Genomic DNA, 16,965 nt, shown 5'->3' on the forward strand with positions numbered 1-16,965 from the left:
GACTGTTTTATAACTTATAACTAAAGGATTCTTAAACATTTTGAATCTCAGGTTCTTGTTACCTTATTTTGTCATGTATAGATTTGACTTTTGGACAAGTTTCCACTAAGAAGTCATTTTGAGCAAGTGTTTGAAGCTACAAGTCCTTATTGAGTCGGAACTGACTGACCCTGTGGGCTACAACTTTAGCCTTTTCTTTTTAATCCATATTTGATCAAACTAACCCATGGAAATTGTGCTGAATTAGTCATCAGCAGCTCTGTCATGAAATATGCCCACAGATGAACAGTTACATGTCACTGGATTATTGGAGACTACTTCAAAACACAATGATTCAAGTTCTGAGGTGATAAGGTGCACTTTCTCAAAGCAGGTGCTTATTAACAGTCAAAATATTTATATATAAATTTAAACTCACACCAGACCTTTTCCTCTGCCACTGCCTCCCAATAACATGCACTATCCTTTCATCGCAAAAGAGCAATGACATCAGACCATTCCCCATTACCCACCTTGTTTGACAAAATAATCTGTATACACCAATGGTGATGCATGATCAGTGTGACATATCCACACACACTAATACAACACATTAAAGAACAGTACATCACCCATGTGTTTGCTGGAGAATCAGTGAGTGAGTTTTTTTTTAGTTCCAATTTGTTTCTCAACCAAGGACCCCCGACGAAATAGAAAATGTTCCAGGGATCCCCTCATGCATGTCCCTTGGAATAACTTCCCAGACTATTTTTTACACTTCTTTAAAAGAGAATACAAGAAGAACAATATTAAAAATCATATATCATGAAAACTTAACGCTAAACCAAAAATGTCTGCAAAGTGCTGCCTCTGTGTTTGATTTTAAGTAGCACAGGCATGATGTGCAACAACACAAATGCACACTCTCCCTTAGAAATCCATGATGCCGTGTTTACCTCCACTGCCTGCATAAAAGTGGAATAGCACTGCCCCCTTATCCCATGTTGGAACCTTAAATACAGAGCAGCGAGGCAGAAACCATGCAAAACATTCCTGCCTTAACCGGACTGTAAGAACGCTGCAAGAAAATGTACGGAGCTAAAAAAATAATGATGCAGGCTGAGGTTTGGTTTCCTAGGCGAATATCATGATTCACTTTTATTAAAAGCATCATAGCTACAATTCATCATACATGATGTCTCCAAAAAACAAAAAACAAAAGACACACACCAAAAAAAGAGGAAAAAAAACATTTACATGGTATGTCTGTAAACTTCAAGGCTAGATAAGAATTGAGGTAATGCTCTTCAGCTTGCTGGCTAAAAGTAACAAAAAGTCCATTTTTTTTCAAGAAAAGTAGCTAAGTAATAAAGGTACCTGATCATTTAACTCTTTAACACCAGTGCATCAACAGGAACAGAGTGAGACAAAATTGATTGCAGTACATATTTGTCATCATTTACAGTTTGTTTTGTTTTTCTATTCATATGACACTTGTGGTTATTCATAGAGTATGTATATGTATGTTTTGGGAGAATAATGTTGGAACATTCAAAAGCTGCCTTGGTTATTGCTGTCTCAGCATTAGAGAGGAGAACAGGGTTCTCTGACAGGGAAGGAGTCCCAGCTCTCTCTTCATCTGCTGGGCTGGCTTTATTAGCAAATGTTAATAAGACCTGGCCACAGTGTACGTGTGTTTGAATGGACTTTCAAATATTTAAACCACTTGCAGCGCTTGATTTATCTTGAAACTGGCCTCAGGAATGGAAACAAATCAAACACCTCTCGCACTTTTCAAGTATTTAAAACTTCTACAAGCAGAGCTGAACTTCTTGAGAAACCTGTGAATTTCACACTCTGTTGAAAATGTGTCTCAGTCCTGTCTCGGCCAGGCGTCAGTGTGTGTGACTAGAGCAACAGTCTTTAAAGAGAAGTTCACTAAGGAGCAGCACTTGGTCTGGAACTACTGGGATGTGAAAGACAAAAGAAAATAATAAAATAGGGACCAGGAAATTCAACTGTTATGTGCCCCCCTTTAAAAAATGAAACCTGAAACCTCACATCCCTGTGTGGACCACCACTCCAAATCCATTCACAGAAACCTCCGAACAAGGACAGCTGGTTCTTTCGGTGGCTGAAACGGACCAATCAGGAGGCCTGACTGGCGGCAGACCCAGCCCGCCTGCCACTCCTGAGCCAAAACCAGCCACCTCGCAAGAGAGGGAGGATTCAGATGTGGCAGTGGAAAGACTCAAGATTGGTTTTCAAACAGTGTGGGACTGGGTTTAACAGTATTGGTTCATGCGTGCACGCACATACACGCACTCATACACTCAAAGGAACACAGCTGGTAGGAAGTCCTCCCAGAAACATGACAGAAAGGTTTGAAGGACTTAGTGTGTGCGTGTGTGTGTGTGTGTGTCTGTGTAGTGGTGGAATACATGTGTGTTCTCATGTGCGTGTGTGCAACTTGTGATCAAGTATGCATAGTGTGTGTTGGGATGTGTGCGTGTTGTTTTGTGTGAGACTGAGTTTTAGGCCAGCCTAGTTTCCTTTTTCCTCCTCAGTGTCTACCTGGTCTGATATGTGAGAACTACAAATCTGCTCTGAAACAGCAGTTCAATCCATTACCCACAATTCCTTTTGCAGCAGCTTTGTCAGACAGACAGCCGGGTTAGCTGTGATGCTGTTTGTTTTTGAGAACTGATGTTAGATAATATGGCAGCAGCGGATGTTTCTTCTCTTTGTGTGGAGATGCTGCCAACAGCAACAGAACAGTCCAGGCGCAGTAAGCAAAAATAAAAAATGACAGATCTGAGAGCTGAAAGCAGCAATAATAATAATAACAATTATAACAATAATAATAATAGCACTGTTGGAACCTCGTGAAGTCCTGTTTGAGGGATTGTGGAAGAGAAACGTAGACAGGAACCAGTAGAGAAAAAGAGTCTTTAAAGAGTGTGCAGACTTTCCCTGACTACACTATCGATCAGAGAGACTGAACTGAACACACACACCATCTCATCCTCTCTGACGCATAGTAAATATACCTGGCAAAAAAATAAAGAACAAATGTAGAGAGAAATCAACCACAACGTAAGAAAAAAAATAAAGAAGAAATCAGGATTTAGAATAGTTTGGATTTTTCTGGTGAAGGCGTGTAAACGTGGCGAGGGGAGGGGGAGGTCAGAGGTGAGGAAATGTCCCAGGCAGTCAGCTTTTTATTCTATTTCAGTCACTCGTGTCCTTCTGTGTAGACGCTGCTGCCTCCTCTTCCTCTCCTCCCATCCCACCATCCTCCAGAACTGAATCGTCGGCCTCGCCTCTCGCGTCCTCGTCCTTCTCCTCAGCCAAGTCACTCTCTCCTCCACCGTCCTCCTTCTCGTCATAGTCGTCATCATCGTCGTCATCCTCCTCCTCTCCTGACGCTTTCAGCACCTTTTTCTCCTCCCCCTCGACTCTAGGAGGGTTTGTGGAAATGACGTTGCCCCCCAGCATTCCGGCCATGGCACTCTGTAGCTCGGCCAGCGTTGAGGCAGTGGGGAAGCCGGGCAGGGTGAGGCCCCCGAGGCCTGGAGGTAGGAACATGGAGGGGTAGAGGAGACCAGGGGCCATGGTGGAGAGGAGGAAGGGGTTGAATGCCAGAGAGTTGGCAGACATGCCAGCTGCTGCCAGCAGGGCGGCAGCATCACCGTTGATGGACGCCTCAGCAGACGAATCAACAGATGGGATCCTGGGACCCGCAGTGACATTATTAATCTTCTCTTTCTCCTTCTTCCTCTGTGCCTTCTTCACTCTATTTCCATCAGCCTCCTCCTCATCTTCCTCCTCCTCTCCAGATTCTCCCTCTTTCTCCTCTGCCCCCCTACTTTTCTTTGTTTCGCCAATGTCTCCTCCATCTCCCCCCATCGATCCGTTTGTGATCCCTGACGCAGCGGCGGCAATGGCGGCGTTGGATGCAGCAGCTGTTGCCAGGTTACCCCCAAACAGACTGCTTAAGCTGAACATGTTGGGGAGGGCGGCAGCCATGTTGGGCAGGCCTCCCATGCCAGGCAGCATGAGGGGCAGCATGGAGGCAGCAGCAGCGGCCTGCTTCGGGTCAGTGTGTTGCGGGAAGGCCATCAAACCAGCAGCCAACTGGAGAGACTGGAGGCTCTGGAGAGAAGACAGGTCCATCCCTCCAAACAGACTGTTCAACAGCAGAGGGTTGATACCTCCTAGAGACACACATGAACACAAACACACACGGTTAATATGGAGCATGCTAACCTCTTAGCCCTGAACCATATATTAACTGCTTTGAAGTTAAATCACAGTGGGATCTCAGGAAATAAATGATGGGTTTATATAACAGTGTAAGAAAAATAAGGTTCATTATGAGAAAGTAGCATTTTTCCTTAACATGCATCTATTTGTATTATAAACATCATTATTATATTATTATTAGTGTGTGATGAATGGGTTGGTTCAGCAGTAACTTGTACCTGCAGATGAAGCCATAGTGGCCAGTGATGCCTGGGCAGCCTGAGCTGCTGCTGCAGCCTGAGCGGCAGCTGCTGCCTTGGCAATCTCAGATTTGGGTCGTCGCCCACGACGACGAACACCCTCCTCCCTGACAACAGGGCCAGTCAGAAGGCGATCGAACATGGCTTCTGGAAGGAAACCCTGTTTGGAGGAGGATTATTACTATTATCATCATAAAATATGGGAGGGTGATAATGAAACTCTTAATCTGAGCAGTTTCTGCATATTTATTTTATGAACAAACTGTTGCAAATGTGCAAGTGTAATCATAGATTTCATCTTGTTTACTGACCGACTGTTTGACGATGTCTGTCCAATCAGGGGCAATAGAAAACTCTGGGTTCTCCAATAGCCATCTGGGAAGCTCCTTCATTGGTGGAGCCATGGCCCCACCCATCTAAAGAAGAGGAAGATGGAATGACTTTCATCTCAAAGGAATGTTCTGTATTTATAAAGCGCTTTTCTAGTCTTGATGACCACTCAAAGCCCTCGAGCCGTTTACACACACTCACACTCAGTGCATCGATGGGCAGCACTTTTCTACAGCATTCAGATACAGGAACACACAATACACACACGCAGTGGACATGAAACCTGTCCTTAGACATCTGGAAAAGAATATCTGCTATAATAATGTTGCTTTTTTAAGTGGAGTATCCATATGCTGTGCACTGTGGCTTCAGAAGAAAGTCAGACCCCACTTTTTGAACGCAACTGTGTTGATGCAATTTAAATGGATAGAACATACATTTTTGGGCATCAACCTAAACGCTATTACCCACAATGACCAAGTGACGACAGTTGAAGAAATTATTGCAAACTCACTTTATATCACTATTCTGTATTTGTTGAAGCAATTACAGTTTCAGTCTTCTAGGTTAAACCTCTCTGAGCTTCAGACAACTGCTCCGGTTCTTCCTGGCAGAACCTCTCAAGCTTGGTATGACTAGCTTGGTAGACCTACATTTTAGAGTCACTTCACAAATGTTTGATGGGGTTTAAGTGAGCCTTTTCTGAGAAGCCATCCTGGCATCTTGGCAATGTGCTTTTGAGCCACTGTCAAACTGACCAGACTCCCTGTTCCTGCTATCAGGAGATGAGCAAAGTATGGAGTTTACCAGACATTTCTCAAATTGAGTCTCTTCAGACCAGAGAATCGTTCCCTCCCTCCTCCGAGATGTTTAAAACACTTACATGATGTCTAAACATCCACTCTAAGAACTGAATGGTGGAGATCTGCTGAAATGGTCATCCTTCTAGCATGTTTTGAAGCTCTTTTGCAGTGAAGGTTCTTGGTCATCTGCCTGTCATATTCCCTTTATGCTTACTTATTTAGTTTGGCCAGTCCCTTGGAAGAGTCCTGGCCCTTAGTAAACCACTCTATTTCACAGTTGTAGATGCCATTGTCTCCTGGGAACAGTAAAAACTTTGGACATGGTTCTGATCTAGGCATCACCACATAAAGTTCATTGGACATCATGGATTGTTTTTGGGGACTCAAAAAACACTCACACAAACTTTAAAACTCAATGTGCCCAAGGTGGACTCAATCACATTGTAGAAAAATCAGGGATCATTCAAGGGGACAGGATGCACCTTAACACCATTTGAAACCAAAGCAAAAGTTTTGAATAAACTGAATATGTCTTGATAATTTTCCTTTGAAAAACATTTAGCCATTATGGGTGATAGAGTGTAACATGCAAAAGTAGCAGTGTCCTTCATTTGAACTTAAACCAACAACACAATAAAGGTCTGAAGTCACTGTATGTCTGCTTACCTTGCGTCCATTGCGTCTGTTGATCACAGGCACTCTTTCCTCTCCAGTAAGGGTGTTGATGTCGATCTTATTGGGGTTTCGACAGCGATGACGCTTCTGCTTGGGCTTAGAGAACTGAGACAACAGTAACTCTTCATTCTTCTGTAGCAGAAAGACAAAAAAAGAAATTTATGAATAACAAGTTCAACAGAATATAAAAAGATAAAAGGAATTCTTCCAAAGCAAAGAGACGGGAGAAAAACTATACAAAAACTGTTTAAGCAAATAAGCACTTTAACTAGACGCCCACAGGTGAGGAGGGTTATAATATAAAGGAAGAAAGGAGGTCCGTACTGGTGTGAATCCAGCCATGTCCATGGTGTATGTCGGGTGCTGCCTCAGCCACTCTCCCAGCTCCTTGTTTGAGACGGGTGCCTCCTCCTCCTCCTCCAGACTGCCAGAAGCCAGAGATCTGGCACTAGGGCTTTGCTCTGGGATGGTGTTTGATCTGTTGGCCCGGGCGGAAGGCTGAACCCCCTCCACCGCTAAGACATTTGCCCCATCAGCATCATCCTGAGTGTCCAACAATGTGACAGAGGAAAAACAAATTTAATCAAGATTTTTATACACAATGAACAATAACACATCTCTGTGCAACACAACATGACTATTGGACGACTCCTTACCCCTCCTGCTCTCTTGTTGCCCATGAACAGAAGATCCAGGCCCTCCACATTTTTCCTGCGGCCTCGCCTCCTTCTCATGATTGGCAGGTCAGCCTCCAGTGAACCGTTGGCTCTTTGTCCAGAGGGTGGCGCTTGCTGAAGCAACTCCATCTGGGCCTTGAGGGAGGCGCTTGTAACCAGGCCACTGGGAAATCCGGCCAATGACGGAGAGGCCTTGTGGTGATGATGCATAGCCTGGATAGCAAATAGATCACTTAGCGTTAAATAACTTTATTTTACTATCATATGTCATAATGTAATCAAATAAGTAATATCGATCTCTGGCAAACAGCGTTTTCACTTGTAACGGGAGTGGTCGCTGATCCCTCAAATAATAGTTTGTGTCCACAGTTGTTTTAGCGGCGCTACAGCTCTGTCATCCATATCCGTAGCAGAGTTGATGCATTTTCAAATGAAAATGTCATAGTATGGATGTAGCCTAATATAACAGGACTGAGTGTGTGGGAATACCTTGGTTAGGTCTATAGCCTGGCTCTGGGATTCAGCAGCAGCATGGCTCTCTCTTAGCTGAGCAACCATGTCCATGAGGTTGCGTCTCTTGGTTGCCCTCTCTGCCTCTATCTCGATCTTTCTTCTCCTCCTCCTCCTCTGTCGGGGCAATGTCAGGCTCAGAGCGTCCTCCTGCAACGTCAGGTCAGCGTTACACATGTTGAGCCTAACAACTCACTGATTGAGCTTGGCAAGTGTTTGTTAAATGTACTTTAACGAGCTATGACAGTTAACATGTCATGACATCACTGGTATCATTAATTCCAAAAAGAATGCTAACAGGCTAAACTGCTATTACCATCTCATTCGGTTTTTCAGATAAGAAAAAAATTGGTCAATGGTCAAAACTTTGGGCATTCAACCAACAGCCTCCATTTGCCCCATATTCACATAAATGATTCTGATGTCAACAAAAACTCACATGAACCTGTGGCGATGGCGTTTTATCCTCATTCCCACTGTAAGGTGTATGGATGGCCGCCATCGTCAGCTCGGCCAGGCTCCGCCTCTGCAGTGGGCTGTCAGTTGCCATGGCTACGGCTGCCGTGGTTACTGCGGACCCATGCCCTGGCAACAGGTTGCCGGGGAAGTCAAAGATGTGGCGTCTGTTGACAGGCCACTTGCCCTTCAGGACCGCCTCGCAGATGTTATCCATCCTGTTAATCATCAATCGATCCTGATGGCGTAGAGAGAGGAAGGAGGTGACCCACTGTTCTACAAAGTGCTTTGGATTTTTATTTCTCTAAACTTTTAATCAGTAATAATCACTTCTATAGCAGACAGAGGCCTTTTTTAAACCAGGCTCATGTTAAGCGTACAGTGTATGGTTGAGTGCACTTATTGTTTGTCGCTTTGGATAAACGCGTCAGCTAAATTATATATAATAATGTAATGTGCCTCTATTCCTAATTTTCCCTTTTTTTCTTTTAAAAGTATCTTGCTACCACCTTGATAAATCTACAGTATATCACATTTCCACAACACTAGTTTTGTCATGTCACTCATTACACTGAGACTTTAAAATGAGCTGTTTTCCAGGTGCTCCCACTTTGCAGTTTTTCCACTCAATCGCAGTCAGTTCCTGTGCAGATGTTTAACATGTAAAACTTTATTTAATAATTAACTTCAAGTAATGTAATTTTGAATTTAATCTGCTGACAATTATCACAGAGCTAGAAAGAAGTTATGGAAATGGGTCAAGATTATGTCGTCAAAGATTTCACTTTGTCCAGAACTATAGTTGAAACCTAAAGATAATCCAGTTTATTATCAGAAAAAAAAAATTCACATCAGGAACCAGAACAGAGGCTGGAAGCTTTGAATTTGCTGAATTTTTGTCTTAAAATGAATGACCATGATCAATTTCCAATGAATTTTAGTAGTAATAATTAAATTGACAGCTAACTTCTATTCTACATTTATTTGAAAGCTCTGCAGGAAGAGTTGTCACCGACAGTAGCGTAACAGGTGCCAAGAAATTGCGAAGGAGACCCGACACAGTGGATGGAAATGTGAATAGTGCAGTGGTGAGACAACAATCAGTGCTGCGGAAATATCCATTTGGATCATTGCTAGTCCCTCAATGATCAACACTCTGTTGTTGGATACTTAGTCTCACCTTAGGCCAGAATGAGAAGGCGTAGGCGCGGTCCTGTAAGGCCTGCATCGCAGAAGTCTCTGGAAGGTCGTCGGGGCAGAATCCATCTCTGGTTTCGTCGCGGGCTGATGTGCTCAGAGACGCGATGCTCTCCTCATCAAAGTTCTTCTGTTCTGATGCAGCACTCGCTGTGCACACAGAGGGAGAGCCATTTTGCAACTTAATTAAAAAGGGCTTCAAGGGATCCAAACTCATTTCATAATCTTGCCCCTTGAACTCATTAAAACATTGCCATGTCATGAGGGGAGACACCAGAAATAGGCCTATGACCAAGTGTGATGTCAGCAAAGATGAAGGGCCGATAACCAGGATAAAAGGGGTTAAAAGGAATCTAAATAAGGTTCGATTACAGTAAGACACTTGGAACATGTTTAGTACCTACACTTAAGGCCGGCGCATGCTTCTGCGTTTTCACTTACGTGCGTCGCCATTTTTTTCTAACTATAGACAAAGCTCTGCGAGCCTCACGCAGCCTGCAAGGCTGTGATTGGTCTGCTAACTACATCCTTTCCGGAGTCGCATTTCCGGTTTCATGCCCCATAATACCGGCAGAAACAACGGAAGATTTAGAAGAACGAACATGGACCAAATAGAAGAGCGTTTGGCAGAAAAAATCCGAAAGTATGACCCCTTGTATAACCCGTCACTGACTGGTGGATTTGTCCGTCAGAAAAAGGCTACGAGGAGCCGCAGTGGCTATGTAAATAACAGTCGACGACTGCCACACAGAAAGAAGGTGTCTCTAAGGCCGTCTTCAACAAAAAACGTTACTCCGCCTAGTGTTCTGGCGGTGAATTGCTTCGACACAGCTGCGTGAAAAGCCGCAGACGCAGAAGATGGGGTATTCCTCTTCATGGTAAACAAAATCCTAAATTAAAATTTACCATTACTAGCACTATCCACACTGACATCAATAACAACAACCTCATAGGTAATTTAAACTTGTTGTACCTTCAGCCTGTGAGGATTTCTCTGATTTGTCGTCTTCGTCCATCCTCTCCTCCTCATCCTCCTCTGGGCTCTTGTCTGTGTCAGCTGACTTCAGAGATTTAGGAGACTCTTGGTTCTCCCTCTCCTCTCTGTCTTCCTCCCTCTCAGTCTTGAGGCCTGGTTGTGATTTAGGAGAAGACTCAGGAGGTTCTGAGTGCTCAATGGTCATTTCCTCCTGGTCCCTTTGAGAGTCAGGACTCAGACTCTTCTTCTCTTCTTCTATCAAGTCTTTAGCTTCCTCTTCCGATAGTTTGGAAGTCTTCTCTTCTCCTCTCTGCTCTTCTTTCACCTCCTCCTCTTTTTCTACTTTTATCTGGGCTTCCTCTTCCTTGACCTCCTTACGTGGGGAAGAAGCAGCCTCATCTTCCCCTTTTTCAATCTCTCCCAGATTGTTTTCCTGTTCATCAGGAGTTTCAGTCTTGGTACATGGAATGTCGTTGGAATCTCCATCCGTTTCCCTTTTCACCACAATTTCAGTTTGTCCCTCTTCAGTCTTCACCTCTTCAGCTCCACTAACAGCAATTTTGGCAGCAGCAGCAACGCTTGCCAGCTCTGCTGGCGTAAGGAGAAGTACAGGGGTGCTTTCTGCTGCTCCCATTCCAGCTTTGGTCATCTCTCCCTGGGTTCCCACGCCGATACCAGCCCCTCGCTGGCCGTTGAAGCGCTGGTGGGCCTCTAGAAAGTCCAACGTAGGGTCATTTAAGATGTGATAATCTGTCCGGCTCACGCCGTGCTTAGAGGCGCCAAGGAGGAGATCCTTGTCATGGCGGCCACACTCCCACCACTCTGGGAGGTCTGTAGAGGGCTGGCAGAGCTTGAGGCGCTCGGAGAGCAAGGGGTGGGGGAGGACTTGCTCTCGGATGCGGCGGAGCAGCTCGATGCGGTATAGAGTGCGAGAGGCACGCTCCTCAGTGATAGGGTCGATGATCAGGGTTGGGTCTGGGAGTTCTGATGATGTACAAGAAAGAGGTGTTTAAGCCTTAAATATTTAAATATATACATCTTATTCAACCTACTTCAAGTCACTTTTTACTGTGCTTGCCAACAATCTTCACCTGACCATTGAGTTGTTATTTCAGTGTCACAACAATTGCCCAATACTTAACGATAAAAGGTGTCCTATATGCTTTACAGTAGCAATAAACTATGTAAGTTTCTTACCTGTTTCAGTCTTGACCTGCATCCTGCAGACCCGTTTGCACATGGCAATAAAAGAGTAGTAATATTTCTCAAGACTCTCGTCTGTTTTTTTGTCCAATCGAGCAAAGGCCCTGAACTGTGACCAATCAAATTTCTGATGCTGGGTGTCAAAGACGACGCCAAAGGTGGACACAACACGGTAAAAATCCGCCTCCTCACGACGAGTCCATCTGACAGAGGAAAAAAACAAAAGCAGTTGTGACACCATGTAAGTAACATGATTTGATTTTATTCTTTGGTATTTCGGAAGCAGTTTTTAAGAATATGATCGAGCTGTCAAATAAACCTTGTAGATATTTGCCATTAAATGCAACTCTACCTTTGTCTTCTTTCCTTGTAGTACATGGCTCCGTCGGCCATCAAGGGGCCGGCCGGCATCGCTGGCGAGGACTCTGACATCAACTGTCCACCTTTGGCAAAGTAAGCATTTCCTTTGGCCAGATATGGGCTTCCTTCTGTCAGGAACACAGTCGCTCCATCTTGAATGTAAGTTGCACCACCTCCTGCCTCGGTAACCATTGGGATGGAAGGCAGGAAATCCCTGCGTCGACGGCGTCGTCCATCAGGACGGTTGAGGGCCTCCTGGCGCAGCTGCTCTCTTCGGTTGGAGCGCTGGTATGCCGTGATGAGGCGACGCAAGCGGGCTGTCAGAGCTGAGGCTGCAGGCCAATAAAGACGCTCGTTGGAGCCTGCAGCGCCACCCACAGTGGTTCCATTTTCACTTGATTTAGCGACTGCAAGTAAAACAGAGACACGCGTACCCAAGGATTAGGCAAGAGGAAGTGGTAAAGAGGTTATTGAGGTCCATTTAAAAAAAAAAAAAATGGTCAAACTTTGAGCTGATACAGCAAAGCTCTAATTGGGGTGAATGCTGCAAAGGTACATCAAAATATAATTTTTTAAGTACATCTCATTTCCAATGCTCTTTTTTGATGAATTCCAAACCTAGACCTTTGTGGTTCTTAGTTGCGATTTGTGTCAATCTAACAAAAATAGTAGTTTGCTACCATGTATGAGATTGTTGTTGTGGATCCTTCAGCCCCATATGAGACTTGCACCCTTCACTGTCTTTCCAAGTGAAATCAAAGTTTACCTTCAGTATCTCCCTCTACGGTGTCATCTTTGTCATCCAGCGGAGAGTTGGTAAAGTCATCCATTTCATCTTTAAAAGGCATTCGCATTGGCTTGTACTCTGGATCCTCATCCTCTCTGTAGAATATGTAAAAGACAGACAGTCATTTTTGAGAACTTTTACCCTCTTATATCCTTTTGAAAAGTAAAGCTCTACTGAAAGTCAAAAGGATGAGGTGGTGAAAGGTATACATTTTTAAAAACCAGAGACGGGCAGCGGCTTTAGACGAACCCCACACTTGTGGACACAAGTACGACTCAAGGACTTTTGAATAATGAGGACTTTTTATGAAATGTAACCACAATTGGCAAAGTTTATGGCTACGTAACACCATTGAAAAATAAAATTCAGACTGAACATGGTAACACTATACATTAAATAATGAAAATAATTAACATATAAATTCAGATCTACAAACATGTGGGTCAAGGCAACTGTGGCCTACATGTTAATGCAACAAAAAATAAATAACTGTCTTTTTGCTTTGCATTTATTGTTTACAGTTCAAAGATCTATGGGACCACTTGAGATATTACAAGAGAAAGGATAGACTGATTAAAAAAGCCTCAGGAAAGTGTAAAAGTTGCAAATTAGTGACAGATGAAGAAGGAGATGGCTGAGAAACTGCCTTTTGGTCAGTGAAGCCTGCTCTCTTACCCCTCAACACCATCTGTCATCATGTCGGCACTCCTCTGCTCAGCGGCGATAGCCTTGGCGTCCGGCATGCCCACCCTCTCCAAAAAACACAGGGTGGGGTCAGCCCGCATTGAGTTGTACTTCTCATAGCCTGACGAGGAAGAAAAAAAAATACAGAAGCTTGAAAATTCATGAGTAGATTAACAAATCAGAAGGTGGTGAAGACAACATGGTTACTGGTCAACACACCTGGGTCGAAACACACACTTTGAGAGAAGTTATACTTTGTAGATCTCTTGTGATACTACACAAACACACTTTTTTTCTTTTAACACAGAGCCAGACACACACTGCATCCATAATAAATGAAGGAATAGGCAAAAATGCGGCAGAAGGGCAGACCCCAGGAGCCAGCTGCTGACAAGACAGACAGCATGCATGTGTGTTTGTACACTCGTCTCTGTTCTCCATGCGAGTGTGTGTGCGTGTGCTTAGCCAAGTGAGCCTGCAGGTGCTCATTTGTGTTTGAGAGAGATTGAGCAAGAGGAGAGATAGATGCAGGATGAGAGGATGAGGAGGAAAAAGTGTGTGTCATGATATCTGTGAAAGTGGGCTAGTGGGTGTGAGAAACGTAGCTTGTGTGTGTCCGTTAGGGGCATTGAGGCAGAACAGATTAGAATGTGCAGGTCCTACTGAGACACATTGGTGGTGGTGGTGGGGGGGTTGGGGGGGGGCAGACAGGAGTAGGAGAAAAAAAGAAGAAAAAGAAAAAGAGGTCAGGTGGCTGGGGAGGAAAGGAAAAGAGGAGTTGGGGGTCTCACCATTACAGAATCACACCCCACACATTTTATTCATCCCTCCTTCCTTCATCCTCTCAGTTAAAGTAGACAAAAAATGTTGGGACCAGCTCTGACTCCCTCTCCTTCACACACATTTCTATCTTTGCGAGGAAACTCGTAATGCATTCCCAAGCTCCTGTTACTAACCTCAATCATCACATCTGAATATCAAACCCCAACTCATTCCCCAAACCAAATCTTAACCCTTAAACAACTCCTTGAAGTTGTGATAAACAGGCTAAAATGTCGGCACTCTGTAGGGTCTATACCTCAAAGTGATTCTTACAAAGATAGAGATGTATATACACACACGGCTGTCCACCCACAGCAAAACATTAATCATCAGGGCCTTTATAGGCCATCACTCTTCTCTGTGTGTACGAGTGTGTGTGTGAGGGGGAGAGAGACGCTCTATTTGTCTGCCTGTGTGTGTATGCCAGCCCAGCATACAAAGCTGTGTGTGTGTGTGTGTGCGTGCGTGCATGTGTGTGTGCGTGTACGCACGTTAGTCCGTCCCCCAAAGGGCCTCCCGAGTGAATGAGGATTATGATTAACTATGGGTGAGTCCTTTTATATTCCTCTGGGTGTGTGCGAGCATTTGTGTGTGTGTGCGCGCGCGCCCTAATAGAATCAGAGAGTGGCAATGATGGAAAAATTATGACAATTATGCCGAATTAATATGAATGAGGGTCTCCAAACACAACAATTATACTCAATCTGTCACTGGGAGTCAGCACCCAAAGGTGGGTCACTAGGACATTAACACAACTGGCCCATTTTCCAAATGACGATCCAAATAACCCGGTCTAACAGTTAACACAGAGAAAGGATCAGAATATTCTAACTTTGTGTTTGGCTTTGTTAACAACAAACACCTGTAACACACAGAGCAGCGTGGCCCGCACACACACACAAACACCCATAGCGAGTGGTGAAACCAGCAATCAATCACATTCCAAATAGCACGCTGAGCCTACCAGCTGCGTACCGCTATAACCATAGCAACCCCAATCAACTGGTGGCAACAGAAGAGGGTGGGATATATTTGTGTGTGTGTGCGCTCACTCAGTTTGACAACAGGGAGTGTGTGTGTCTGCTGGCTTGATGCTTACTGGGTTGGAAGCCACTGGAGCATCTCAGCAAGTGTGTCTGAAGGTGATGACATGTTATGTGTATACTGTACGTGTAATGGCTGCCATGTTGATGGAAGATTTAGATCTGCGTGTACAGAGTGTGCGACTCTGGTATGTGCCTCTCACCATGTTTGAAGACACCGAGGAGAAGGGATTTGTCGGCCTCACTGTCCCACCAGTCGGCTGGGACCTCAGCATGGAACGGCTGGGGGATCCAGATATCAAGCTCACTGTGGTAGAGATAAAGACATCACATTACTGATAATAAAGCTTTCTGTGTGTGTGCGTGTGTTCATCTGCCTCAGTAGAGCAACAGTCCTTTTTAAGACTAAATGGAATGACAATTGATTCATTTATGTAGTAATCAAACTTTAAAAGCTGTCAAAACAGACATAATAAACAACTTTCCAAAATATTCAGTAAAAATGTATTTGTAAACAAACTCTGATTTGATTTTGGTTCTGTAACAACCCCTTTCTCTCCGTCTTTAAGGTTAGGACAGAAATTGTTCCTTGCCTTTTTAACAGTTCACCGACAGGTGAGCATCAAGTATCTTAGAGAGGCAAGTGAAATACTGAGTTTGTTCACCATTCATTTAGGTTCAGCCTTCCTGCATTGTCTTTTGAGGCTCCTCACTTCTTTATTTCACCATAGGAGAGAATAAGGTTTCGGCTTTCTATATCTGACAGGTGCTAAAGAATTTAAGTTATTGTGCAAGAGCTGTTAAAAACCCTTCAACCGAGAGGGCCTGCTGTTGACTTGAAGTAAAACTTGTGTTTAAAGCAGTTAAAGCCTGAAAGAAGAGAGGAAGAGAGAAAGTTTAGGGGGCAGGAGCGAATCATAGTGGGAGGTTTGGAGTCAAGGGAGAGGAGTGGAACCTGGAAAAGCATTGGGGAATGATCTGAGACTGCAAAATCAATCCGGTTCACATTGCCAACACAAAATAAAATAATTTAAAAGTTAAAAAAAATCTCATAAACGAGGAGAAGCAGCAGAAAGGGATAATAAAATAAACAAGAATAAGAACTCTGTATTACTGTAACAAATTCTTGAATAAAACCAAGTTTGTTTAGGAGGACGGTAGATTAGAACACATAAAATAGGTAGTATATTCTATTATTTATCAACGTCTCAGTGATTATAAAAAAAGTCAATGGGGCTACTTGTGATAAATCTTGACAGATTAAAAACTTATTTGAAAGTGATCTTACATTGTGTAAAAATAATTTAGCTGATTTTATAGCTGGGGGCGAATAAGTGGTTTAAACTGATACTTGGTTTTACTTTGGACTAGAAGAAGATTTTATTAATTCTATTAGCCTTTTAGTGATCCTAACAGGAATGCGGGAACAGACTAGACCAGGACATACAAGACCCCTGCTGTCAGGGCTGTGCAATCCCGAGCCAGGATGAAGAGTAGGGGCTTGCAGGAGAAACCATCAGTTCAAGCTTAAATAAAATAATTAAAAATGTTGTCGTCTTCTGGTAGTGTCCCTGTGTCTGTATCTATATCTGTTCTGGACGGTGTTTGGAGTGATAGCTGTCTCACCCTCTTACTGTCCCGGATAAATAATAATAATAATAATAATAGGTAAATACAAAAAGTTTCACTTAGCACAGTTGTTGCAGGATAAATTATGTGTTGTGACAACAGGCAAACAAAATCCTCCATTATGGAAATAAGATGGTAGAAATGGTACTTCCTGCTAGTTATGGAGAGAGAGGGTACAATACACAATGGACACAGAAAGTCTGAGGGTGTCAGGAGGAGAGAAGAAACTGGGAAATAGTCTCTTATCTCTGCAAACAGCAGCATGCGCGGCCTTGGCAACACACACATATGCGTGCGCGCCAAGACTGGCATACTAAATCCCCCTGGCA

The 16,965-nt window shown here is 43.8% G+C and overlaps 1 protein-coding gene across 5 annotated transcripts in view; it reads right to left on the reverse strand.

Annotated features, from left to right (window-relative positions):
- Positions 1–1,104: 1,104 nt before the first annotated feature.
- Positions 1,105–16,965, reverse strand: part of chd7 (chromodomain helicase DNA binding protein 7) — a 65,225-nt gene continuing 49,364 nt past the window's right edge. For all 5 annotated transcript variants that reach the window (XM_053438312.1, XM_053438314.1, XM_053438315.1 and 2 more), the window contains exons 27-41: positions 15,211–15,314; positions 13,134–13,263; positions 12,438–12,553; positions 11,664–12,078; positions 11,306–11,514; positions 10,106–11,092; positions 9,116–9,282; positions 7,919–8,173; positions 7,459–7,629; positions 6,949–7,182; positions 6,617–6,835; positions 6,284–6,424; positions 4,796–4,900; positions 4,464–4,644; positions 1,105–4,196 (exon numbers count right to left, since the gene is read on the reverse strand). In XM_053438312.1, coding sequence (XP_053294287.1) covers positions 3,211–4,196; positions 4,464–4,644; positions 4,796–4,900; positions 6,284–6,424; positions 6,617–6,835; positions 6,949–7,182; positions 7,459–7,629; positions 7,919–8,173; positions 9,116–9,282; positions 10,106–11,092; positions 11,306–11,514; positions 11,664–12,078; positions 12,438–12,553; positions 13,134–13,263; positions 15,211–15,314 — 4,420 coding nt within the window. In that variant the 3' untranslated portion in view covers positions 1,105–3,210. The remainder of the gene's footprint in view (positions 4,197–4,463; positions 4,645–4,795; positions 4,901–6,283; positions 6,425–6,616; positions 6,836–6,948; positions 7,183–7,458; positions 7,630–7,918; positions 8,174–9,115; positions 9,283–10,105; positions 11,093–11,305; positions 11,515–11,663; positions 12,079–12,437; positions 12,554–13,133; positions 13,264–15,210; positions 15,315–16,965) is intronic.

The sequence above is a fragment of the Pleuronectes platessa genome, chromosome 13, assembly GCF_947347685.1.
Source record: "Pleuronectes platessa chromosome 13, fPlePla1.1, whole genome shotgun sequence".
Lineage (NCBI taxonomy): Eukaryota > Metazoa > Chordata > Actinopteri > Pleuronectiformes > Pleuronectidae > Pleuronectes > Pleuronectes platessa.